The sequence below is a fragment of the Carlito syrichta genome, unplaced genomic scaffold, assembly GCF_000164805.1.
Source record: "Carlito syrichta isolate Samal-C Ts95f unplaced genomic scaffold, Tarsius_syrichta-2.0.1 Scaffold305248, whole genome shotgun sequence".
NCBI classification, from domain to species: Eukaryota; Metazoa; Chordata; class Mammalia; order Primates; family Tarsiidae; genus Carlito; species Carlito syrichta.
In genome coordinates this window covers 211008-236438 of record NW_007249344.1, presented here as the reverse complement: position 1 = coordinate 236438, position 25431 = coordinate 211008, and the positions used below count along the sequence as shown (strand labels likewise).

Sequence of the window (25431 nt, the reverse complement as noted above, 5' to 3'; positions counted from 1 at the left end):
AACGGGGGGAGACGGGGCTCCAACAGCAGGTCTGCCTCCCGGCCTGCCGTCCTTTACGGTCCAAGCACAGCCAGCGCACAGCGGTTTGCGGTCAAGTGTCTGCGAGAGGGAGCATCCTCACCGCTTCCCTGCATGCCGCAACTTACACAGATGCGCCGCTCTCGTCCCCATCTTACAGGGAGAGAGCAGAGGTCAGTTTCCTCAGAGCCGGGCCATTTAATGAAGTCCGGTCGCCTCTGGCATCCCATCCCCCCGAGGGCCGAAGACTCTTTAGGTTTCGGTTCCACCTCCCGCGTGGCACTTCATCCGTAAAATGGGTCTTGCGAGATTGTGGTGAGGATGACACGAGAACACCGTCTGCAGGAGGAGGAAAGAAACCGGGAGGCGCACCTCCGCCTTCGACTCCGTGGGGGGAGAACCGGCAGGCTCACACTGCCCCCAGCGTGGACGTGCGCAGGCGCACTCCTCCAAAAGCCGGCGGGCTCGCCCGCGAGTTCCGCGGCTGCGCACTCGGCCGGCCTTGCGACCGCACTGCCTGACGGCACCGGGGTCCGCCCCCACGGCCGGCGTTGCCGGGGTAACGTCGCGCGCTGGCTGTAGAGGGAGGTAAGGCCCCGGGCCCGGGGGCTGGCCGCGTCCTCCGGGGCTGAGAGCGTGTGGCCGCAGCCCGGTGGGGTGGGGGGTCCAGCCGCGAGAGGAGACCTCGCTCCTCCGAAAGCTCTTCAGGGCGAGAGCGGAAAGGGCCCAGGGACTTTCCTGGGGGCGCACAGCCGGACCAGACAGGGCCGGGGTGAAGAGCTCAGGCTTGTGGGACTGGGCGTGAATTCCTCCGCCCGCTCTTGGTACACCCGTAGCCCTTTGTTCTCGGAAACGGACCCCTCGCTCAGGGCTGGGGACTGGGGACGCCGAGCCGCATCTCACTCTCTGCCTATGAGGAGCCTCATCCTCTAGTGGTGTTGGGGTGGAGGACAGTCAGGGGATAAAAGAAGACAGGGAGTTAGGAGTCGTCCGGCCCCTAACCCTTGGGCTTGGCTCAGTGGGTGTTTGCGGTTGCCGCTGCCGTCTCGTGGGCATTTCCACGTGGTTGGCCCTAAACGAGGCGCCTTCTGCACAATTACCCACTTAATCCTCACAACAGCCTTCAAAGGCTTATCATCTGTTTCTGTGTCTCATTGTCGGGTTATAACTTGAAAGCTCCCCAGAGGCAGGATTGTTTCCCTTTCATCCTTGCCTCACTGAGCCCGGGAGGTGCGCGCAGATGGAGCTTCAAACGCGTTTTTTAATTGGGAGAAGGTGGACTTTGCTGGGTGGGAAGTTTTAACCAGGTTTGTTCCGCACCTGGTCCAGGGAGGTTGGAAAATTAAATGCCCCTTTTTGCTCTCGTAAATAGACATGTACTGAGTACTTAAAACGTGTTAGGTTGCTCAAGGGAGGAGAAAGAAACAGGCCTTGTTTTTGATAGGAAGTATGCCTTACACGTGCGCTGTAGTCAGGACTGCCCAGGTTTGGAAACGGAAAAGTAACGATTCCTTACAGGTGTGCTTAGCCCCTCTGATCACTTTCTTTATCTGTACAGTGGGAATAAAAATAGTGCTTACCTCGAACCGTGGGGATTGAGTTTGAGTAGACCGTCTATCACCAGTGGTTGGCTACCTGTTGTAATCACCTGGGTCCATCCCAGAAATTCTGATGTTATTGACTGCAGATAAGGCCTGACGTTAGGGGTTAAGGGTAAGTAAACTTGAGGGCTGCTATTATGTACCACTACTGGGTTAATTTTCTTCATCTGCTCTTTTTCAATAGTCATTCTCTGTTTAAGAACCTGCAGACTCCAAGTCTAAACCAGCCTTTGTGTCCCAAACTCCCTGACTACTGACCAAATCTTTCCTGCGCATTTTTGTGCACTTCAAGTTCAACTCCTCTTTTTTTAATCTGTGGAATGAAGCTAATACAGTTGTTCCTTCTTATCTACGGATTCTGAATCCATGAATTCAACCAACCTTGGATAGATGATATTTGGGGGGGGAAAAATCAATAAAAACATACAAGTAAGAAATACAACAGCCTGGGCAACGTAGTGAGGCCTCATCTTTACAAAAAATTTAAAAATTAGGCAGGAGTGGTGGCACATGCCTGTAATCCCAACTACTCTAGAGACTGAGGCAGGAGGATGGCCTGAGCCCAGGAGGTCAAGGCTGTGCACTGAGCCATGATCAGGCAGCCTGGGTGATAGAGTGAGACCTTGACTCAAAAAAAAAAAAATACAGTATAACAACTATGAAACAATGTAGCATTTACATTGCATTAGGTAATATATGTAATCTATAGATGATTTAAAAAATACAGGGAGTATTTTATATCCAAATACACTATTTTATATAAGGGACTTGAACTTCTGCAGATTTTGGTTTGGGAGAGTCTTAGAACCAATCTCCCCTGGATACCGAGGGATGACTAATTACCTGCATGTGTGCCATTTGGCATAGTGAGTGCCTGGCACCTTGTACTTACCTATGACAGTTTCCTCTTCTAATTTTACTCACATCCCACATCAGGCTCCTCTATTGTGACACTAAAGAAACATTTCTTTTTTCTTTTTTTTTTTTGAGTTGGAGTCTCACTCTGTCGCCCAGACTGGAGTGCAGTGTCCGCTTCCGGCCACCGCAGCCTCGACCTGCTGGGCTCCGGCGATCCTTCCACCTCAGCCTTCTGAGTAGCCGGAATTACAGGCATGCACTACCACACCCGGCTGATTTTTTTGATTTATTGTAGAGATGAGGTCTCGCTGCTCAGGCGGGTCTCGAACCCGCAGGCTCAGGCAATCCACTCACCTCAGCCTCCCAAAGGCGCGCGATTACAGGCTGAGTCACCGAGCCCAGCCAGAAACATTTCTTGAATGCCTGTTGCAGATATGGAGAATGACAATGCGGTCTTTTTTCCTTTGCTTGGGCTTCCAAGTTCAGCAGGAAAAAAAACTCATAAAACTAGAGATCATCTGCTTTGTCCTCCTGAATTTTTTATCCCCTTGAAAAGTGAACTCTACCTTCTGAGAGTCCCTTTCAATCTTTTCCACAAGCCTTGTGCTAGTGTCTGCAAAGTCATTCTTGAAGTCCTTGGCCTGGGGGATGCCTTTCCTTCTGAATTTTTTAAAACAATGGCTTTATTGAGATACCATGTAATTCCATATAGATCACTCTTTTAAAATGTATGATTAAATGGCCTAAATGTATTCACAGATTGTGTCTTACTTCTTACCCTTAGCGTAATGCTTTCAGGGTTCATCCATGTTATAGAATGTGTAAGAAATTAATTTCTTATGGCCAGATAGTTCATTTTATGGATAGACCACATTTTGTCCATCCAGTCATCTATTGATGAGTATTTGGTGATTTCCACTTTTGGGCCATTATGATTAATACTGCCATGAACATGTTTTTAATTCTCTTGGGTTGTACCCAGGAGTAGAATTGCTGGATGATATGGTAACTTTGTGTTTGACATTTGAGGAACTGCCTGGTAGTTTGCCAGTCCTGTTCAGTTTGAAGATGGACAGACTTGAGCTTAGAGAGCTCGTGTGGGTTGTACAATAATGGCAGCTTGGCATGTGTGTAAGGCCTACTGTGAGCCACATTCTTGATGTGTGTGCAGTCACATGAGCAGGAGTGATGCTAGAACCCATGTTATGGGGTTTAGTGGGGTGTTTTGGCACAGGGACCTTCCCATCTCACACACTTGGGCTGGTGTACAGAGTTCCTGCCCTCAAATGTCAGCTCAGTCTTGCCTCTTTTAAAGTGTGACAGCATTTCAAAAGGGAAACCCCTGAACAAACCAGGCAAATTAAATACATTTTTTCATTTTCATTTGTTGAGAGAATTTAATTGGAACTTCTCAAAGTTAGCCAGCCATTAATCTTTTTTTTTTTTTTATGCCAAGTGTAACACATACAAGTCAAATACTAAACAGAGGGTAAGTTATGAAAGTGAAAAATCTTGTAAAAGTCCAGATTATTCCTAGAGATTTCTCAAAAGGTGGTCTACTAGAGTTCAACATCCTGCTCCCAAAAAGCTAACACAACACTCTTTATTTTCTGTTGTAGAATAGAATGTTGTTGTTTCTATTGAGAGATAGATGTGATAGTTGGCTTGAGTTGAGGGATAAGTCAGCAAGCAAAGTAAAAATCTAGTCCAAATGCCCTTGGAAGACAAGCTCTCAGGTTTCCTGTGAATGTGCAGTAGATGTGGTTTTGTTATAAGTACCATATAGCAGTATGTTTGCATACATATATTGTGTATACAGTAATGCTCAGAGTGTAATTCCTTTGAGGGACCTTATTTAGAAATTAAACTATTCTACCATATTGCTGCTTGGAACACTTTGGCAGTTCTAGGACAGTTCTAGCTTGCTGATTCTTCTTGTTTTTCATGGTTATCTTTGTCATTGGTTTATCACTTCCTCCAACTCTTCCTTAGTCTGTGTTTTTCTGTGTCCTCATTTAATTCCTCAACTTCCTTGAGAAGTTAGATTAAGTTATCATCACATGTTGTACAAGGCACAAGACTTATTTCCTTTTAATGGTCATGGACCCCTTAAAAGCACTCGCCTTCCCCTCCTTTATCTTTGGCCACCTTCTTGACTGTTTCAGGCTTGTTTACATCCATTGCATAATGGGATGCTGGTTCTGAGCACAGCATCTGAAAAAAATCAGTCTTATTATTTTCCTTGTGAGGTCTTGGGGTCATGTAGGTTAAACGTGTATGATATGGCTCCACCTGTATCTACAAGCACCAGATAAACTCTCAGGTGAAATCAAGTCCACCCGCGCTTTGGGAGGCTGAGGTGAGTGGATTGCCTGAGCCCGTGGTTCGAGACCTGCCTGGACAACTTGACGAGACCTCATCTCTACAATAAATCAAAAATGAACTGAGCATGGTAGCATGTGCCTGTAGTTCCAGCTACTTGGAAGGCTGAGGCGGAAGGATTGCCGGATCCCAGCGGGTCGAGGCTGCAGTGGCTGGGAGTGGCCACTGCACTCCAGTCTGGGCGACAGAGTGAGACTCCAACTCAAAAAAAAAAAAAAGAAATCAAGTCCAGACCTGATGATACCGAGGGAGCAGCAGATTCAAGTCTCTCATCTCATTCCAAGAGTGGAGTGGCTGGTCAAATTCCCTGCATCATTTACATTTTTTCTCTTGCGTATGATTTTTTCCTCAAGTTAAATGTATCTGCTGTGGCTCTCTGTCTGAATCACCACAGTGTGCTCATCTTCCTTTAACTGTCTGTTGGACTGCAGCCTGTTGTATTACCTGCGGCTTGCTTTCCTTGCTTTCGTGTGTGTTATATGCTTGTTTTGTCTTCTTGAATCAAATGTAAGGCCCAAGGGCTGAATGTAGCGCCTCATGCCTGAATTTCAGCACTTTGGGAGACTGAGGCAAGAGGATTGATTGAGCCCAGGAGTTCGATACCAGCCTGGGCAACATAGTGAGACCTCATCTCTACAAAAATTCAAAAAATTAGCTGGATGGTGTCACATGCCTGTAGTCCCGGCTACTTGGAAGGCTGAGGTGGAAGATCACCTGAGCCTAGGAAGTTGAGGCTGCAGTGCCACTGCATTCCAGCCAGGGTGACAGAATGAGACCCCTGACTTAAAAAAAAAAAAAAAAAAAGTAAGGCCTGAAAGGGAGAGTTACTGGCTTCAGCTTCCTTTTCTTTTTTGTAGTGCTGAGTTCATAGTGGGCAATTCCATAATTGCTCATTAACTTCAACTTCTGACTTCGAAAGGTAGCTGTCAGACAAAAATGAACAGATTAGCCATGCGTGGTAGTGTGTACCTGTAGTCCTGGCTACTCAGAAAGCTGAGATGGGAGGATCTCTTGAGCCTAGGAGTTGGAGGGTACAGTGAGCTATGATGGCACCACTACATTCCAGCCTAGGAGACAGAGTATACTTTTTAAAAAGTAGACTCTACCTCTTCTTGGAGCAGAACCCAGAGAGAAGGCATGAGTTTTGGAGTTCAACAGACTTGGTGTCATCCAGTGCCACCACTCTCAGAACTCTTTATTGAATTTGTTTCCTCATTTGGGAAATGGTATTGTTAGTGTTCATTCCACAATAACTATGGCTGATACATGCATAGAGCTCGCTATGCATTATGTAGTGTTCTAAGCCCGTTATGGGTCTTAAATATAAGAAAGAATCTATTTTTTTCTGAACTTTTCAGATGAAGAAACTAAAGCATGGAGAGATTCAGTAACTTTTGCCCAAAATCATGCAGCTATGAAGTGGTGAAGTCAGTTCCAACTCTAATAGCCTAGCTTTAGAGTCCCTGCTCGAAGCCAGTTAGCATTTGGTGGTATATAATAGACCCTTATGTGATAACTGCTACTATCATAGTTATTATTTATTAGTTTACTTTTAAAATGGGGAGCTGACCGGGCTTGGTGGCTTAGCCTGTAATCCCGCGCTTTGGGAGGCTGAGGTGAGTGAATTGTCTGAGCCCTCGGGTTCGAGACCCACCTGGGCAACTTGGCGAGACTTCATCTCTACAATAAAAATCAAAAAAATTTGGGGCCTGGTAGCGTGCGCCTGTAGTTCCAGCTACTTGGAAGGCTGAGGCAAAAGGATCACCTGAGCAGAGCCAATCAAGCCTGTGGTAGCTGTGAGCATGCCACAGTACGCCAGCCTGGGCAACAGAGTGAGACTCCAACTCAAACAAAAATAAATAAATAAATAAATAAATAAATAAACTGGTACCCATTGTCAGAGTGTGTTTTAAGATCCTTTTTGGGGGGGGGGAATGAAGTGCTTGTTAGATTTAATTAATTAATTATTTATTTATTTTGAGTCAGAGTCTCACTTTGTTGTCCAGGCTGGCATACTGTGGCATGTTCACAGCTACTGTAGGCTTGATTAGCTCTGCTTAGGTGATCCTTTTGCCTCAGCCTTCCAAGCAGCTGGAACCACCATGCCTGGCTAATTTTTTGATTTATTGTAGACGAGACTGGTCTCTTGCCTCTGCCTCCCAAAGTGCTGGATTACAAGCATTGCATCCAGCCTTTTTCTTTTTTCATTATTTTTGTTGTTAGATTTAATTTGTTAAATCTAACATCTCTCGTTTTATCTTTCTATTCCCAGCACCTACAGGTATTAGGAGTTTCTGATAGGTATTCAGTAAATGTGTATTGGCTAAGTGAAAGAATAAATGTAATCCTGTTAGACAAAAATCTTACTGTGCTTGCTCTCAAGTAGCATTGCAACTTGGAGTGTGTGACTAGGTCTCAATGTTGTCAGGTGTAGTTAGGAATAATACCACTTCTTGGGGGTTGTTGTGGGGATTAATTGTAATTTTCTAGGTGAATATAATTTGTACTGTGCATACAAAATGTTCTTATTACCGTGTCTTTTGCTTTATCGCTTTGTAAACATTGTTTTTTTCCCTCACAGATCACGGGATTTTCTGAGCCTAGGTAGGTATAGATGTACTCACATTTTTGGTCAGCATAACTTGACTGTTTCTTTCTCCTTGTCGTCTTCTCTTCAGAAGCTAGTTCCCCTGAAAAATGGCAGAAGCAGTTTTCCATGCCCCAAAGCGGAAAAGAAGAGTGTATGAGAATTATGAATCTCCATTGCCGATCCCTTTTGGTCAGGACTGTGGTCTTAACAAAGAATTTAAGATATTCCGTGCTGAAATGATTAACAACAATGTGATTGTGAAGAATGCAGAGGACATTGAGCAGCTGTATGGGAAAGTAAGTGCAGGCAGCCTGGTATGGCTACTCTGACAATCTTGAGCAAGGAATCCTTTCTCCTTCTCCCGATCCATCCACACTCCTCCCAACTGAAACAACCATAAACAATGCATATGCTTTCCTTGCAGTTTGGTCCAGTGTAGAAACAATACAATTTGAATCACATGCCTAAAAGCCATATCTTATGAAGATAATAAAATGACAAATGGAGTGTTCCCACCTACAAACCTTTATTTCAGTGTGTTGACCTTTTTTGTCTTTCAATTATAAAACCAATGCATGTTCATTGTAGTAATAATAAATTTTAAAAGTTATTTACAGAAATGTGGTGGGTTAAAAGGTGAAAATTCCCCACTCATTCCCCTTCCATTCCTGGAGGTAGCCACAGAATGGCATATTGTTCCAGCTCATGAACAAATCAGATGGGAATTTAGAATATAACTCCTTATCTGCTCTCTCTCCTGGTTGGGGACTTCTTAGATGAGGGCAAGGTCTAGTTTTCGTTTTTCGGGAATAATTGGTTTTGGTTAAAACTGGAAGGAAGCTTTCTTGTTGGTTTTTTTTCACTTTTTTCCATAGTTTATTCATTACTGGGGGCATTTTTTAGCAGCTTTGTTGAGTTATAATTTACAATCATAAAATTCACCCATTGTAAGAGTACAATTGAGTGATTGTCGTAAATTTATAGAGTTGTGCAACCCTCACCACAAATCCAGTTTTAGAAGGTTCCCATCACCACAGAAATTTCCCTTGTGCCCATTGCACTTAATCCCTTCTCCCACTCCCAGCCCAAGGCAGTCACTGATTGCTTTCCTGTCTCTATAAATGTGTTTTCTCTAGACATTTTATTGGTGAGTGGGTGGCATTGACCCTGGTGAGGTGGGAGTCTGAATAGGCCAAGGGCACTGTCTCCAGGCACCTCATCAGCAAGGCCTGTGTTCACAATATGTGACATTAAGCAAGAGGCTTTATAAAAAGTGCTGTACCCATTGTTTGTTCTGATTATTAAATCTAAGTGGAGGGTAAAGGGTGTTCTTTTTATTATTCTTTCAATTTTCTATGTGTTTAAATATTTTATAATAAGGAGAAAATATATGTATTTTAGAATCACAGGAATGAGAGGAATGGAATACAAAAGAATCCAAGAAGCTTTTTGTACCTAGTGCGCATGGCTTCTGCTATCAGGCACATTGTTCCTTAACCACACGTGAAGAAGGAACTGTGCCTCTGCCTGTCCTCAGCTTATCAGACCTGGACTGAAATCACTAGTGACAGGATAAATGAGGAGTGCTAAAAACTTACACTCAGCTGGGCTCGGGTGGCTCAGCCTGTAATCCTGCGCCTTTGGGAGGCTGAGGTGAGTGGATTGCCTGAGCCCGCAAGTTCAAGACCCGCCTGGGCAACAAGACCTCATCTCCACAATACATCAAAAATTAGCCGGGCGTGGTAGCGCGCGTCTGTAGTTCCAGCTACTCGGAAGGCTGAGGCGGAAGTATTGCCAGAGCCCAGCAGGTGGAGGCTGCGGTGGCCAGGAGCGGCCACTGCACTCCAGTCTGGGCGACAGAGTGAGACTCCAACTCAAAAAAAAAAACAAAAACTTATACTCTTCAAACGATCAGAGAGATAATATGCTAGGAACATCGTTAGTAATTATTAGATATTCAGAGGGAAAATGTAAAGCTGTGAAAGTGGTATGAACTTCTTAATTCAAATAGTTACAGTTAGTTCTCTGCCTGTGGGTTCCACCTCCCTAATTCAACCTACCTCAGATCAAAAATATTTGGGGGGAAAAATTGTGTCTATAAAAACATGTACAGACTCTTTTTGTCGTTATTATTTAGACAATGCAATGTAGCAACTGTTTACACAGCATTTGTATTGCATTAGCTTTTATAAGTAATTGATGATTCGAAGTATGCAGGAGGATGTGCATAGGTTATATACAACTACTATGATGTCATTTTATATTAGGGACTCGAGCATCTGCAATGTTTGGTATCCATAAGAGGTCTTGAACTCCTCCCCCCCCCGACAGATACCACAGGACAGCTGTATATTCTACTTCAGCTAAAATGGTAACTAAATATAAACTAACTTTATTTTCTCTCTTCTCGGAAGGGATATTTTGGAAAAGGTATTCTTTCAAGAAGCCGTCCAAACTTCACAGTTTCAGATCCTAAGCTGGTTGCTAAATGGAAAGGTAAACTTGTGCATTATTGCATTCTTTTGGAAAAGTTTCATTTTCTTTCATTTTTGATCTTGCACCTAAGATTATATAGTGAAATTCTAGAGGGGAATAACATGTACTCTGGCAAATTTACTGCCAAAAATAACAGCTAGGATAATTCGAATCAAAGCAAAGCATTCTTATGATTGATGAAAGCTTTTTAACTTATTTCTAGAAGTATCACAGGTGTTATTTGGGCTTTTCTGGTGTTAAGCATTGCCTGGCAGAGTACTCTGCATGTGGTACCTACTTACCTGTGGCACTTTGCAAAAAGATTTCAAAGAGAGTTAGAATTTACAATAACCATGTCACTGACATGTGTTAAAACATACCCATGTGAGACCAGGTATGGTGGCTCACACCTATAATCCCAGCAGCACTTTGGGAGGCCAAGGCAGAAGGACCACTTGAGCTCAGGAGTTCAAGACCAGCCTGGGCAACATAATGAGACCCCATCTCTACAAAAAAAAATTTTTTTTTAATTAGCCAGGCATGATGGCATATGCTTTTAGTCCCAACTATTCTGGAGGCTGAAGTGGAAAGATTGCCTGAACCCAGGATGTCAAGGCTGCAGTGAGCCCTGGTAGTACCACAGCACTGCAGCCTGGGTGACAGAGTGAGTGAGACCCCTGAATCAAAAAACAACATTTGAAGTTCTCACTTGCTAGTTCTCTTTTCTTTTTTTTCTTTTGAGTCGGAGTCTCACTCTGTCACCCAGAGTGGAGTGCAGTGGTCACTCCCAGCCACCGCAGCCTTGACCTGCTGGGCTCCGGCGATCCTTCCGCCTCAGCCTTCCAAGTAGCTGGAACCACAGGTGTGTGCTACCACGCCCAGCTAATTTTTTTGATTTATCGAACCTGCAGGCTCAGGCAATCCACTCACCTCAGCCTTCCAAAGGCGCGGGATTACAGGCTGAGCCACTGAGCCCGACTTGTTCTCTCTTCTTTAATCTTTTATTTTAATGTATTTCTCTAAGGAAATCTCAAGGTAATACCAGCAGAATAAAATGTAATTAGAAAGGATCTTCAAACGTTTTGTTATAAGAAAATACACAGATTAAAGCTGCACTGAGATATCACTTCAACAATCAGACAAAAATCCAGAAGTTTGGTAATATGCTTCGTTGGTGAGAAACAGCCATTCTCATGTATTGTTGTTGGGACTGCAAGTGGTGCAGCCCTTATGAATAGGAATTTAGTAGTGTCCAGAAAAATTGTACATGCATTTTTTTTCTTGTCCTCCATTTCTCTCTCCCCTCAGTCCCTGGTAGCCTTTATGTATTTTCTGTCTATGACATTGCCTACTCTAGATATCTTATATATATAAGTAGAATTATACAATATTTGTTCTTTTATGTCTGGCTTCTTTCACTTAGCATAATGTTTTCCAGACTTGTCCTTGCCATAGTGTGTGTCAGAACTTCATTCATTCCTTTTTATGGCTGAGTAATAATTTCATTGTATGCATATGGCATATTTTGTTAATCCATTCACCTGTTGATGGACTCGTAAATTCCTACATTTGACTATTGTGAATAATACTGTTGTGAACACAAGGACACAGGTGTCTGTTTGAGTCTCTATTTTCAGTTGTTTGGGATATATACTTAGGAGTGGAGTTACTGGATCAAATGGTAATTCTGTGTTTAACTTTTTAAGAAATAGCCAAACTTTTCCATATTTGCTGCACCATTTTACATTCCCACCAGAAATGTCCCAAGGGTTTCAGTTTCTCCACATCTTTGCCAACACTTTTTGTTTTTTTTTAAATGATAGTCATCTTAATGGGTGCGAAGTACTAAAAGTTGTTTATTTTAATGAAGTTCAGTTTATCTATTTTTTTCTCTTATTGTCTGTGATTTTGGTATCATATTTAAGAAACTATTGCCAATTTCAAAACATTCAGGTTTTCCTCTATTTTCTTCTAAGAACTTTATAGTTTTAGCTCTTAAGTTGAGGTCTTTGGCCCATTTTGAATTAATTTTTATACAGAGTAAGTGTCCACCTTCATTGTTTTCCTGTTGCTATCCAGTTGTCCTCGTACATTCATTTACCTTTAACCCAGCAATTGCAGTTCTAGGAATTTATCTTAATGATACACTGGCAAAAATATGAAAGGTAATAGCAGAAGGCTATTCATTGCAACACTGTTTGTAATAGTCAAAGACTGGGAACAACTCAAATGTCTATCAGGAGGGGACCAGTTACTGTAGTGCATTCTAAAGGTGAAGTACTGTGGAGCCAAGATGGAACAGGGATTGCTGGGATATATTATTAAGTGAACAGAGCAAGGTAAAGGATAGTGCACAGTGTGCTATGCCTTATCTAAAAAGGGAGAAATTTAAATAAATATATATTTGCTTGTATTTTTTTAATGGAAAGAGAAGCCATTTTTCTTTTTCTTGAGTCAGGATCTCACTCTGTAGCCCAGATTGGAGTGTAGTGGTACAAGTACCCTCCAACTCATGGTACCCTTTAACTCCTGGGCTTAAGCAATCCTCCTACCTCAGCCTCCTGAATAGTTGAGACTGTAGGCACACACCACCACACCAGTTTTGTTTTGTTTTTTTTAATTAATTATTTTTTAGAATTTATTTTTATTTCCAGTACTGGCTTATTAGCTATGTTTTTTTTTTTTTTTTTTGCTGTTGCTGCTCTAGGGTTTACAATAGACACTTTCAACTTATCACAGTCTACCATCAAATAATATTGAACCACTTCACATACAATGTAACAACCCTACAGCAATATACTTCTGATACAGATTTTTCAGGTCAGCCTGGATTTTGAGAATGTCAGCTCAATGGGTCAGCCAGCTGAGCCCCAGAGAGGGTCAGCTCGATGGGCTGGCAAGCCTAGCCCTAGAAGTGTTGACTCTCTTGGGCTGGTAAGCCAAGCTTTGAGAGTGTTGCTGATTCGCTGGGCTGGCAAGCCTAGCCCCCAGAGTGTTGGCTCTAATGGGCTGGGAAACCAAGCCCTGAGAGTGTTGCAGCCCCCAGAAGTGTCTCAGCTTCGGAGTCTCACCTTCTTCCAGCAGCTCTCCCGGTTTAGTCAGCTCCGCCGGCTGGCAAGCCATCCTCCGGGGTACACAGCTCTTCGGACTCTGTCAATCCTCTGCAGCTCTTCAGGTTGGAGTTCTTGTCTTGTGCCCAGAAGGAAGGAGGGACATGGACACCTGGAAAGTGAGAAAGCAGGATTTATTGAGAAGAGGTCCCACATTGGAGGGGACCCAAGGGGGTTGCCCCACACCAGTTTTTTGTTTTTGTTTTTTGTAGATACAAGGTCTCACTGTGTTGCCCAAGGTGGTCTTGCATTCCTGATGTTAGGCAGTTTTCCCACCTGAGGCTCCCAAGTGCTGGGATTACAGGCAGTGAGCTGTGATCATGCCACTGCACTCTAGCCTGGGTGACAGAGTGAGACTGTGACTCAAAAAAAAAAAAAGGGAGAGAGACATGAAGTAACTGAATACTTGTATCAAGTTGGTCTGTATAATCACACAGGGATAAACTATTTTGAGCAACTTTAAAACAGTAATTTGTTCAATTCTCATGGATAAACTTTGTTATTACTCTTGTCACAATAATGCTGCTTAATAGACACCCCAAAATGTCCTGGCTTTAAACAGCAACCAGTGTGCTCACTAGTCTATAGCTTTCCTGGGTAGGTGTGCTGGTCTTGGATGGATATGTTAACTTTCCTTGGGTGCTAAACCTGAACATCATCTGTCCCAAGCCTTTAATGCGTATGGAGGAGGCTGAGTTTGGGAAAGGAGAAACAAGTTGCAAAAAGGCAGCATCAAAGAGGACCAGGATGAAAACACGGACCACTAGGTGACTGTTAAACATCTTAGGTGGAAAGGCTCTTCCCTCCTAATGCCCTGCCTATATCTGCAGTACAAGCAGGTCACCACAACTAGAACTGGGTTTCAGAGGCAGAGCTGGATCCCACCCATTTGAACTGTGTCCTCAGCAAGCTGGCTACAAAGACAATGTGAGGTCAAGCCAGTTTGGGTTTGTGAGAGGCCCTGGAGAGAGAGCTAGAGCTGGAGCCCAGAACTTCCCAAACTAACACTTCTAGCAAGTGTACTTTTCCGGCCCTTTTTATATGCACACATGAGGCGCCTTGAATGAAGAGGGGAATGCAGGTAAAGTACGTACTCTAGGGCCTCAGTATTCTCATCTAGAAATTGGAATGAGCATTCCAACGTGGTGCGGAGGCTTTCTCTCACATGCCATTGCTGCTTAACTGGAGCACCAAGTTGAAAAAGCTTCTGAGGTCCCATCTAAGCTCAGCAAGAGTGATGCGATGGGTGGGCAGCAGCTGCCAGGGTGTGGGTGTAGGGAAGGAAGGCACATCAAATCATGTTTTTACCATCGCTGATTGGACAGTATTAATCTTCGAGGTATGTGGTTTTGTGAATTTTGACATTTCCTGGACTTTTGACATGTATCTTTTTTCTCCTTAAGGAAAATTTGCCTGAAACTGACAACTTCTTTGTTGTTACAGATATGAAGACCAATATGCCTATCATCACATCAAAGAGGTAAGTCACAATGAACTTTGACTTTGGCCGAAATTGTGATTTAAATCAGATCTGTTTTTAGGTAGTCTTGTTTGATGTGGCAGTCCACACGCTTTTTTCTTTTTTATTTGTAGTAGATGTATCCTTGAAAATTGTGTCTGAATTTAATGTGGATCAAATCACTTTTGAAATGCATTAAGTGAATTTATTACTTGTTTAAATAATGCTTTGCCAGTTGAAGTCCTTCCAAAATATGAATAAGTGTGCTGTAATGACTACGTTATTAAGTCCTCAGATGCTTGGACTTAGATGTCAAGCTGGCCTTCTGTGCTGTGGGCACAGACAGTCCAGTACTCCTTCCTCACACTACACTGGAAGGCTCTTCCTTATCCACTCCTAGACATTCCCAGAACGTTGCTACCTGACCCCCAGACACATGCACACTGCCTGACTGACTCCTGCACATCCTTGATCCTGCTCACATGTCATCTCTCCTGGGTTTCTTTCCTCACCACAGTCCCCCTCTGGCCTGGTCGCTGCTCCTGTGGCCCCCCACAGAATCTCCTTTGGCATGTGGCACTCTGTCATCCCTCATACATGCATTCAGACTGTCAGTCCTTGGAGCAGGGACCTTGCCCTGCCCTTTTCTGCAGCTCCACACTTAGCAGTCCCTTGGTAAGATTTTATTGACTAACTCTTTGTCCATCCCAAGCCTCCTTATCCTTGTGGTACAGTTCAAGTTGCAGCTCTTCCATGAAACTTCATAAAATTTCTCAAATCCACAGTGGATTTTTCCATCTTGGTTCTAGCACATCCAACAGCTTGTTTTTGGTAACACGCCTGGCAACCCCATGACCAGAGAGTGGCTGAAAGGCAGTGGCACCAGGGAGATCTTAATGGCAGTTCTGACTGTAACCATAGCCTGGGATCAGGGGTAGGATTCTGGTCTGTGGGAGGGGCCTGCTAAGAACCTGGCAGAGCCTCATCCCAGAAAGGGCAGATTGCCCCAGCCAAGAAATACCAAGGATTGCTGGGAACCACCAGAAGGGAAGTCAGGCAAGGAAGGATCCTCCCCTACAACCTTCTGAGGGAGTGTGGCTCTGCCGACACCTTGATTTTGGACTTTTAAACTCAGAGTTGTGAAAGAATAAATTCAGAAACAGAGCAGGAGTCCTGCCCATAAGAACCACAGCCTTGTCAGTCAGACTGGCCGTATAGATGGCATGAGGTCAGGCCAGTTTGAGTGTATGAGAGGTTCTGGACGGGTAGAGGGCCACATCCCTGAAGAGTATCCTTTTGTAAGCACTACAGTGCAGCATTCCAAGAAGTTTTATTGAACCTTGTATTAGTTTCTTAGGCTTCCATAGCAAAGTACCACAAACTTGATGACTTGAAACAACAGAAATTTATTCTTTCATAGTTCTGAGTTAAAAAGGTGTCGGCAGAACCACACTCCCCCAGAAGGTTCTAGGGGAGGATCCTTCCTTGCCTGACTTCCCTTCTGGTGGTTCCCAGGAATCCTTGGCATTTCTTGGCCTGTGGACATATTACTGTAATCTCTATCTCTGTCATCACATGACATTCTTCCCGTGTGTGTTTCTGTTTGTCTTTGTCTAAATTTCTCTCTTCAGTCAGGCTCAGTGGCTCAGCCTGTAATCCCGCGCTTTGGGAGGCTGAGGTGAGTGGATTGCCTGAGCCCATGGGTTCGAGACCCGCCTGGGCAACTTGGCGAGACCTCATCTCTACAATAAATCAAAAAATTAGCCAGGCGTGGTTGTGCGCGCCTGTAGTTCCAGCTACTTGGAAGGCTGAGGCGGAAGGATCGCCGGAGCCCAGCAGGTCGAGGCTGTGGTAGCTGGGAGCGGCCACAGCACTCCAGTCTGGGCGACAGAATGAGACTCCAACTCAAAAATAAATAAATAAATAAATTTCTCTCTTCTTTTCTTTGCTTTTTAAAAAGTTGATACATAATAGATGTGCATATTTTCAAGGTGTGGGTGTTCATGATATTTCTCTCTTCTCTTAAGGACACTAGTCGCTGTGTCCTCATTCTAAATTGATTCCATTTGCAAAGACCCTGTTTTCAGATAAGGACATATTTGCAGGTACTAGGGGTTAGAAATTGAACATATCTTTTAGGGGGATACAATTCAACTACAGAAATCCTCATGTGTATTATTTATTAAAAGTAGCTCCGGAGGTCTATGTTATCCAGCTATTGATTATCTAAGACCTCATAGTCACAAAGTTGCACTGGGAAACAAAAGTGATAATATGAAATATTTACTAATAAACAGGCCTGGATAAACTCACATGGACTCAAACATTCTTCTCCCCTTAACACTTTTGATGTGCCTTATTGTGCTATCACCCTAGTGAATTTTTTTCTTCAGTTGTAGACTAGTCTAATTGCCAGATTCTCATTTTTAAATTGTTTTGCCTGTACTTGATCACTTTCATCAACTTCATGACCCCTGCCTCCTTTCTGCAAGATTCAGATGTTCAATTCCCCTCCTTGCACTGAATTTACATTACCATAACAAAGGGTAAAGTGACATAGACATGACACATAGTAACAGGGTAGGAGTGTTGCTTGAAGGGAGGATATGCTTGTGTGGGATTAATTTTTAATAAGAAGTTTTCAGGTTGCAGCAACCTATTTACCTGTGTGAACTTAAGGATGTCAGAAAATGTTATAAGTACGATTCTATCAGCAAGTTATATATGTCTCCCTTCAAAATCAGTACTTGATTCATTATTTGTTTATAACATTTGGAATCACAGTATGAATTTTGTTAACTATATGAAAAAATAGATTCATGTTCATCTATTTAGGTTACATTTCCAACTTAAGTGCTTGTCATAATTATTTCTTTACTAATCCCTCTGAAATTCTAATCCCTATTTCAAGTGGCTTCGCTCTAATTGTCCTTTTTCAAACAATAGTTGTCCTTTGATAACCTTTATGTAACTCTTTCTAGAGGCAAACATCAGGACCCTCTAGTGATGCCTTTGGGGAACTGATGTGTGTAGAGGTATGTCCCTGAAGGACCAGCCCTGAGGGTGGTACTGGTCCCTCCTACTTGTTGTGGCCCTTTCTTCAGTCAGCATTTACTATGTGTCAGGCATTGGGTAGGTGCTAAAGATACAACAGTGGGAAAATGACCTAGTCTCTATTCTTGAGGAATTTACATTCTAGTGGGAGAGAAAGAGCAGTAAGCAGTAGCGCTCTTCTAGAATAAGTGTTGTGGTAGAGATCATCATTGTCCTAGCCAACAGGTACTGGCTGCTCTAGCAGTGACAGTTCCCAGGCTGTGTGCTTTTCCTGCATTACCTCATTTCATCTTCTTAAGGTAAACTATCTTTCCCAAGATTATGGGGGCTCAGCTCCAGAACCTGAGAGGAGTTGGCACATAATGAAAAGAATAAAATAGGTGAACTTACTGGCAGTTCTTGAGTATATTCCATATGCTAGGCACTATGCTAATGACGGGTCTGTGTATGATCTCTTTATGTCCTTACATCACTCTTTGACAGGTGAAGAAACCAAACCACAGGGAGGTTAAGTTGCTTGCTCAAAGTCTGCATGTGAACCTAAGCAGTCCGTATAGAACCTGTACTCTAAACCACTTTGCTGTGACCTTCCAGTGATACATGGACATTAATAACACGATGGAGAAAGGTGTTCTATGCCAATGGGAGAGGTGTGTTCAAGGGCATAGAAACACGAGAAGATGTGTCATATTCAGATGAGACCATCTCAGGTTCTTGCCACGCTTAGGGGCTTCACTTTTTTTTTTTTTTTTTTCTTTTTTTAAGTTAGAGTCTCACTCTGTCTTAAGGCCCACCAGGCTGGAGGGCAGTGGTATGCTCCCAGCCATTGCAGCCTCGACCTGCTGGGTTCCTGCAGTTCTTCCAACTCAGCCTTCCAAGTAGCTGAAACTACAAGCCCATGCTACCATGCCCAGCTAATTTTTTATTTATTGTAGAGACGAGGTCTCACCAAGTTGCCCGGGTGGGTCTCAAACCCACAGGCTCAGGCAATCTTCTCACCTCGGTCACCCAAAGTGCTGGGATTACAGGCTGAGCCACCGAGCCCAGCCGGGGCTTCACTTTTCACCAGTCCCATTATGACTGCTGGTCATGGCTGCTGCCTCTTCCTTCTGCCCCTCTCCCCCTTATGACTTCTGCTTTTTTCTGCTTATGTTTCTCTTTCTGCAGCTTCTCCGTGTATCTGGGTTGATCACAGCAGGACCTGACTTTTTAAGGCATTGCTGACCAGTGAAAAGACACTTCCAGCCAGCAAACAGAACACCTTTGGCTCCCTGACTCATATGCCATTGGTCTTAGTCATTTGCATTTCTGGCTCTTTTCATCATCAGTCTTATTCAGAGACTTTCTTTTACATGCTCTAGTGGCCGTTATCTCTCTTGGGCTTTCATAGCGATCCTCTGAGATGACAGAGGCAGTAATGCAGGCGTGGTTCTTGCATGTGGCCAGCAAGAGCAGAGAGGTAGAGATGTAAGTGCCTTAGCTCAGAACCACACAGAAGAGCCAACTCCAAAACCCAGAACTCCTAAGGCAGCCCTTGTCCCCATGCTACTGCCTCGTTCTCAAAGAACATCTGATTAAGGAGGACATTTCCATCATGAACATATTTAAAAATACAATATGTGTTGACTCCAGTTGACTTAACTTTTCAAGCCACCCCTAAAACCTACACAATAATACAGTGGCAGATATTTATTGAGCACTTCTCATGTGCTATGTACTTTATATATCTCCTTTAATCCTTGCTGCAACCCCAGGAGGTAGGTAGAGTTATCACTGGTTTCAGGTGATCACTGAGCCTTTAGAGAGGTAGGGTTGTATAGCTAGTGTGAGAAAGTGGTGGAGCTAGGATTGGAACTCTGTCTGCCTTAACTATTGTACTGCAAAGAGCAGAGTGGTGCCCTGTATGTACTCACTTAGTTCCAGATCTTCTGCTTGAAGGAGGAACTGTTGAACTTTTATTTATTTACTTATTTATTTTTTTGAGTTGGAGTCTCACTCTGTTGCCCAGACTGGAGTGCAGTGGCCGCTCCCGGCCACCGCAGCCTCGACCTGCTGGGCTCCGGCAATCCTTCTGCCTCAGCCTTCCAAGTAGCCGGAATTACAGGCACGCGCTACCATGCCCGGCTGATTTTTGATTTATTGTAGAGATGAGGTCTCGCCAAGTTGCCCAGATGGGTCTTGAACCCGCGGGCTCAGGCAATCCACTCACCTCAGCCTCCCAAAAGCACGGGATTACAGGCTGAGCCACCGAGCCCGGCTTGAACTTTTAATTCAGTGGTTCTTTCACATCTTTTGAGTCAAGGAATTTGATGAAAATTACAGATTCCTTCCCCAGAAAAATATACATTGACACACACAAAAATATGTTCAAACAAAGAAGATTCATAGACCCTGTAGAGCCAATACTTTTTCTATGCAGAGATAAGATTATTTTTGAGTTGAAGTCTCACTCTGTCGCCCAGGCTGTACCTCCTGGACTCAGGCGATCCTTCCCCCTTAGCATACCTGGCAGCTGAGACTACAGACACACAACACCATGACCAGCTAATTTTTTTTTTGGTAGAGTCTAGGTCTCGTTATGTTGCCTAGGCTGGTCTTGAACTCCTGGGCTCAAGCAGTCTGCCTACCTCAGTGTCACAGAGTGCTAGGATTACAGGTGTGACCCACCATGCCCAGCCAAAATTCCTTTTTCTTAGATCTCTCAAATGAAAATTCTTAAGCCAGGGTCAGTGGTTCACGTCTGTAATCCCAGCACTTTGGGAGACCGAGGCAAGAGGATTGCCTTACCCCAGGGGTTTGAGGCCTGCCTGGGCAACATGGTGAGACTTTGTTTCTACGATAAATCAAAAAACTAGCTGGGCGTGGTGGCGCATGCCTATGGTTCCAGCTATGTGGAAGGCTGAGGTGAAAGGATCACCTGAGCCCAGCAGGTCAGGCTGCAATGGTTGTGAACATGCCATGGCACTCCAGCCTGGGCAACTCCAACTCAAAAACCAAAAAAAAATTCTGTTTGTCATGTCATAAGTGGAAAAACACCCTTCTGTTTTGGGCAGCTGCACTGTTTTTCCCGGCTACAAAAGCAGTACATAAACAAGATCCCTTTGAGGTGGTAGTACTATTGTCCCAATTTTATAGATGGGGAAATTGAAGCACAGAGAAATTAAGTAATTTGCATTGTTACACAGTTGTCAGTGAGAGAGTCAAGACTGGTCACACGATGTGCGATATCAAAGTCACTGCATCATACCACCTCTCAGGTAGTAAGGTAGCCTTGCCAGGTTTTAATCTTTAAGATGCCATTTCCAGTATTTAGGGATACGTGCTCATCTCCATGTGGGATAAACAGGGCGTGGGCAGCTTGGAGATTCTTAGGCATCAGGGTTAAGCAGCCACAAATCTCTTTTTAGGTAACACAGAAATCAGCTTCCTTGTTTAATTGTGTGAGGTGTAGCAGTTTATAAACTACAACATATTCAGTCATCTAAACATCTAAACACAGGTAAAATAAAATGAAAAGTAAAATTAGGCCTGCCTTTTCACAAGTCAGGTGTTGTCTTAGATGCTTTTTAGACAGATTGCTGCAGGTGAGGCAAAGAGTTCTTGAGTGTCACAATGTTTTTGGCCTTTTAATCTTCAGATTTCCAACATGGGGTAGTTCTTACATCACGTGGACACATCCCAACACCCTGTTAGTCATGGACACCTTTTCACTAGGGCTTGCCTATAACTTTTTGTTATTTGGAGAGTATTCAGGTGTTACCCTCAAGTTTTAGAAACTTAACATGTATTTTCTCATTAAAATGTACTCTGAAAACTGTTATGGGAAAGAGGACCATTTCTATTAGAATATTTGGATGCGTAGATATAAACCAAATTATTTCTTTCCATATTCAGTGAAGAGTTTATTAGCTACTGTGATGAATATGTATTGAAATTCTCATTTTGCCTTCCAGTACAAAACAAAGGCGCTGTATTATCATGAGTGACATCTCTACCTGAAAACATTGTGAGATCCAAAAGTTGAAAATAATATAAAACAAATCCTGATAAAGGATGGCCGTTTTCTCCATCTCTTTACCCAAAACACTTGGTCCACCAATTTTAGTTTACATATATTTTCATATTTTGTTTAGTAGGGGGTAAATTTTCTTTTTCAAATCAAATAAAATGAAGCTCTATTAATAAAAATAAAGAAACAAAAAGTAGCACATGCTTGTTACAGACTACTTAGAAAATGCAGAAAAATATAAAGAAGAAAAATCTTTACCTATAATTCACCATTCAGTAACATTTTAGCTATAAACATTTTGGCATATTGCCTTCAAATCTCTTATGTGCTTTGTTGTCTTTTCAATTTTGAAATTCAAGTGTTGTTACTAACAGTGTTCTGTCTTGCAGGTATCAGCGTAATGTAGAATGGGCTGCAAAGTGCATGCATAGGCAGGGGCACGATGAGAGCACAGTGCACAGGATCCTCAAGGATTTTACAAAACCACTTGAACATCCTCCTGTAAAAAGGAATGAAGAGGTTCACCTGCATGATAAGCTTAACTCTGAAATGGTTTCCAGCATGGAAGACACGGCAGAGAAAGAGAGACTTTCTGTGATGAATGGGGATTCTGGAAAGTCAGATGATATGGAGGATCCCAGCCTGCAGGAGGACTCTGGGCAGGACCCCCTGACTACAGACGACTTTGATACACATGCGGTAGAGGATTCCACCCCTCTACACGAAGTCTGTGATTGCAAACAAGATGCTGTCATCCCCCCATGCGGCCCTCACCCCAAGGATAGCAGCCAACACATGAGTCTCCCCTGTGCAGGAGAGAGAGGACCCACTCATGAGTGTGTGCTGGTGGAAGAAGTGACAGGTGTCCTGAGTGATGGGGAGGATATCCCAAATGAGAAAGTAAGTAGAGGGAAACAAATCACTTCCTCCAAAGCCATCTGTTTTGGAGATGTTGGCCAACAGGGATGTCCATTACCTGCAGCTGGTAGCAAGCCTGTTGTGAGATCCAAGATGACCATCAGGGTCTGGGTCCCCGTCCTGATGACCCAACAGCTGTGAGGGTCGTGAGGGTCGTTTCTTCTAAAACAATGTTAGTGAATAACTTAATTCTTTTTTTTGAGTTGGAGTCTCACTCCATTGCCCAGACCGGAGTACAGCGGCACACTCACAGCCACCCCAGTGTCGATCTACTGGGCATTGGTGATCCTTCTGCCTCAGCCTTCCAAGTAGCTGGAACTACAGGCACTTGCTACCATGCCCAACTAATTTTTTATTTATTGTAGAGATGAGGTCTCGCCAAGTTGCCTAGGCTGATCTCGAACCCGCGGGCTCAGGCAATCCACTTGCCTCGGCCTCCCAAAGTGCTGAGATTACAGGCTGAGCCACCTAACCCAGCCTAACTTTAATTCTTTAAAAATGTATAAACTAAAGCAAGGCTAATATTCTCTGTCTTGTTTGGGAGAAAATGAAAGTCAGCAGTAATTATGCATGATCTTGAGTACAGCTGACAGGAGAGGCTTACATGTGGAAGTCAGCCATCACAAGAGAAGCATGGGGAAACTGACTGAGAGCTGCTTCATTGAGGGACATGCTGTAAGAGATAGTTACCCAAGAATTGTCTGTAATTGCTAAAAACTAGAAAAATCTTATGGTTAAATTGTATATGAAATACCCATTTGAAGAAGGAATATGTAGCCTTGCATGAGGTTTATGAAGTCCTATTAACATAGGCACATGCATATGAGGTACAGTGGGTGAAGAAAAGCAATGCGTAAAATTCAGCAAAATGGTCACAATTGCAGGTAAAATTCTTGGGGGGAAAAGGAAATAAATCAGTATGTTTCTAGTGGAAAAATTAAAACTTCCTTTTCCACATAAGTAATAAAAATCATTTTGTTTACAGTGTTAACCCAATAGCATGTGAATCTTGGGAATTTATAAGAAGAATGTTCAATATTCACACCTGTAATCCTAGCACTTTGGGAGGCCCAGGTGAGATGATTGCCTGAGCCCATGGGTTTGAGACCAACCTGGGCAACTTGGCAAGACCTCATCTCTACAATAAATCAAAAAATTAGCCAGGTGAGGTGACACATGCCTGTAGTTCCAGCTACTTGGAAGGCTGAGGTGGAAGGATCAGCCTGACCCAGGTCAAGGCTGCAGTGACTGTGAGCATGCCACTGCACTCCAACCTGGACGACAGAGTGAGACTCCAACTCAAAAAAAAAAAAAAAAGATACTGTCTCTTCTATATGACTTGTGGTGCTTCCATTTGTTCTTTATATGTTTTATCTCTTTTTCTTCAGTTGATGCAAAGAAAGAGACTAGTATGCAGAAGAAATCCATATAAGATCTTTGAGTATTTGCAACTCAGTCTGGAAGAGGTATGCTTTCAACATGCTTTCATTCAGCTATTGGTCTCTGGTCCTGGGCAACTTCTTATATGTGAACATACCTCACAGTACAGCTGTGTATGTAATTCAGTAATTGAATCCTATATTTCAGTATTTAAATTATTGTGGGCAGCTTCCAATATTTCACTGGTTCTAAGATAAGCATTTAAGATTTCCCTCTATCATTTGACAGAGGATTCAAGGGGTTTGTCTAAGCATTTCTAATTTCAGATTGACTAAATATTTTGTTATTAATTTTCACCAGCTTTTTTAAAAACATAGCTTTGTTGAGATATATACTTCACATACATACAGTTTATCCATTTAAAGTATACAACTCAATTTTTTTTCGTATACTCAGAGCTTCAACAGCTTTTTATAAGCTATGGTACGTAATTCAGGCCAGGTAGTGACTGCTAATTAAGTAAATGGATTTATCCTCTTCTGTAGGATCCCTTTACTTCATGCAGGAGCTGTATTCTTGAAGGCTGTCTAAGGCCAGGCGGGCTGACCCAAGCCTGTAATCCCAGCACTTTGGGAGGCCGAGGTGAGAGGACTGCCTGAGCCCACAGGTTTGAGAATAGCCCGGGCAATTTGGCGAGACCTCATCTCTACAATAAAACAAAAAATTAGCCGGGCATGGTAGGGCATGCCTGTAGTTCCAACTACTTGGAAGGCTGAGGGTGAAGGATTGCCGGAGCCCAGTAGATCCATGCTGGGGGTGGTCATGAGTGTGCCACTGTGCTCCAGCCTGGGCGATGGAGTGAGATTCCTACTCAAAAAAAAAAGAGGTTGTCTAAAAATGACCTTCCATAAACTGCATTGCATTGTTTCCCAGTTTGAATTTCCTCTAGCCTATGGTCACGTTATGTTCAGTCCCACCTTTCTTGCTGTTGACACCACACACAGAAATGTCCTTCTGCCTTTGAAGATAGCACCCCTTCTTGGGTGCCCTTCTTCTTCAGGAGCTGTGTGATAGCTTTCCCTGATAGCTCCTGCAGCCTCCAGCATGGTTCTTGGCATATCTGTAGGTCCCAGGAAGTGCTTGTGGAATGCATTCATGTTGGTAATTTCATAGCTGTGTCCACAGGAAAGTAATTGTGTCTCCATGTTCCACTCTGTCTCCTGGTCGGTGCTTCCTCTCAGAGAGGTCAGTGGTACAAAGCATAGACTTTCAGAGCAGGAAAGGATGTTTGGAGTGATTTCTCTCTTCATTACAAATGAGACAACTTAAACTGTCATAAAATATAGTGGCCACTAGCCCATGTGACCTATTTAACCAAATTAAAATAGAATAAAATTCAGAATTCCTTTTCTCAATGGCACCAACTACATTTCAAACACTGAACAGCCATGTGTAGCCACTGGCTACTACATTGAACAGTATACACATAGAGCCTTCCTGTCATCGTAGAAAGCTCTATCAGCCTGTGGAAACCCATCCTCTAGGCGCTTAGCCTCTTAAAGCCTCAGTTTTCTTCT

General features: G+C 43.4%; 1 protein-coding gene across 1 annotated transcript in view; it reads left to right on the top strand.

Annotated features, from left to right (window-relative positions):
* The first annotated feature begins 1614 nt into the window (after positions 1-1614).
* Positions 1615-25431, top strand: part of TSEN2 (tRNA splicing endonuclease subunit 2) — a 55024-nt gene continuing 31207 nt past the window's right edge. Inside the window, exons 1-6 of the mRNA XM_008061421.2 lie at positions 1615-1731; positions 7538-7745; positions 9864-9945; positions 14478-14514; positions 21946-22456; positions 23863-23940. Coding sequence (XP_008059612.1) covers positions 7557-7745; positions 9864-9945; positions 14478-14514; positions 21946-22456; positions 23863-23940 — 897 coding nt within the window. The 5' untranslated portion in view covers positions 1615-1731; positions 7538-7556. The remainder of the gene's footprint in view (positions 1732-7537; positions 7746-9863; positions 9946-14477; positions 14515-21945; positions 22457-23862; positions 23941-25431) is intronic.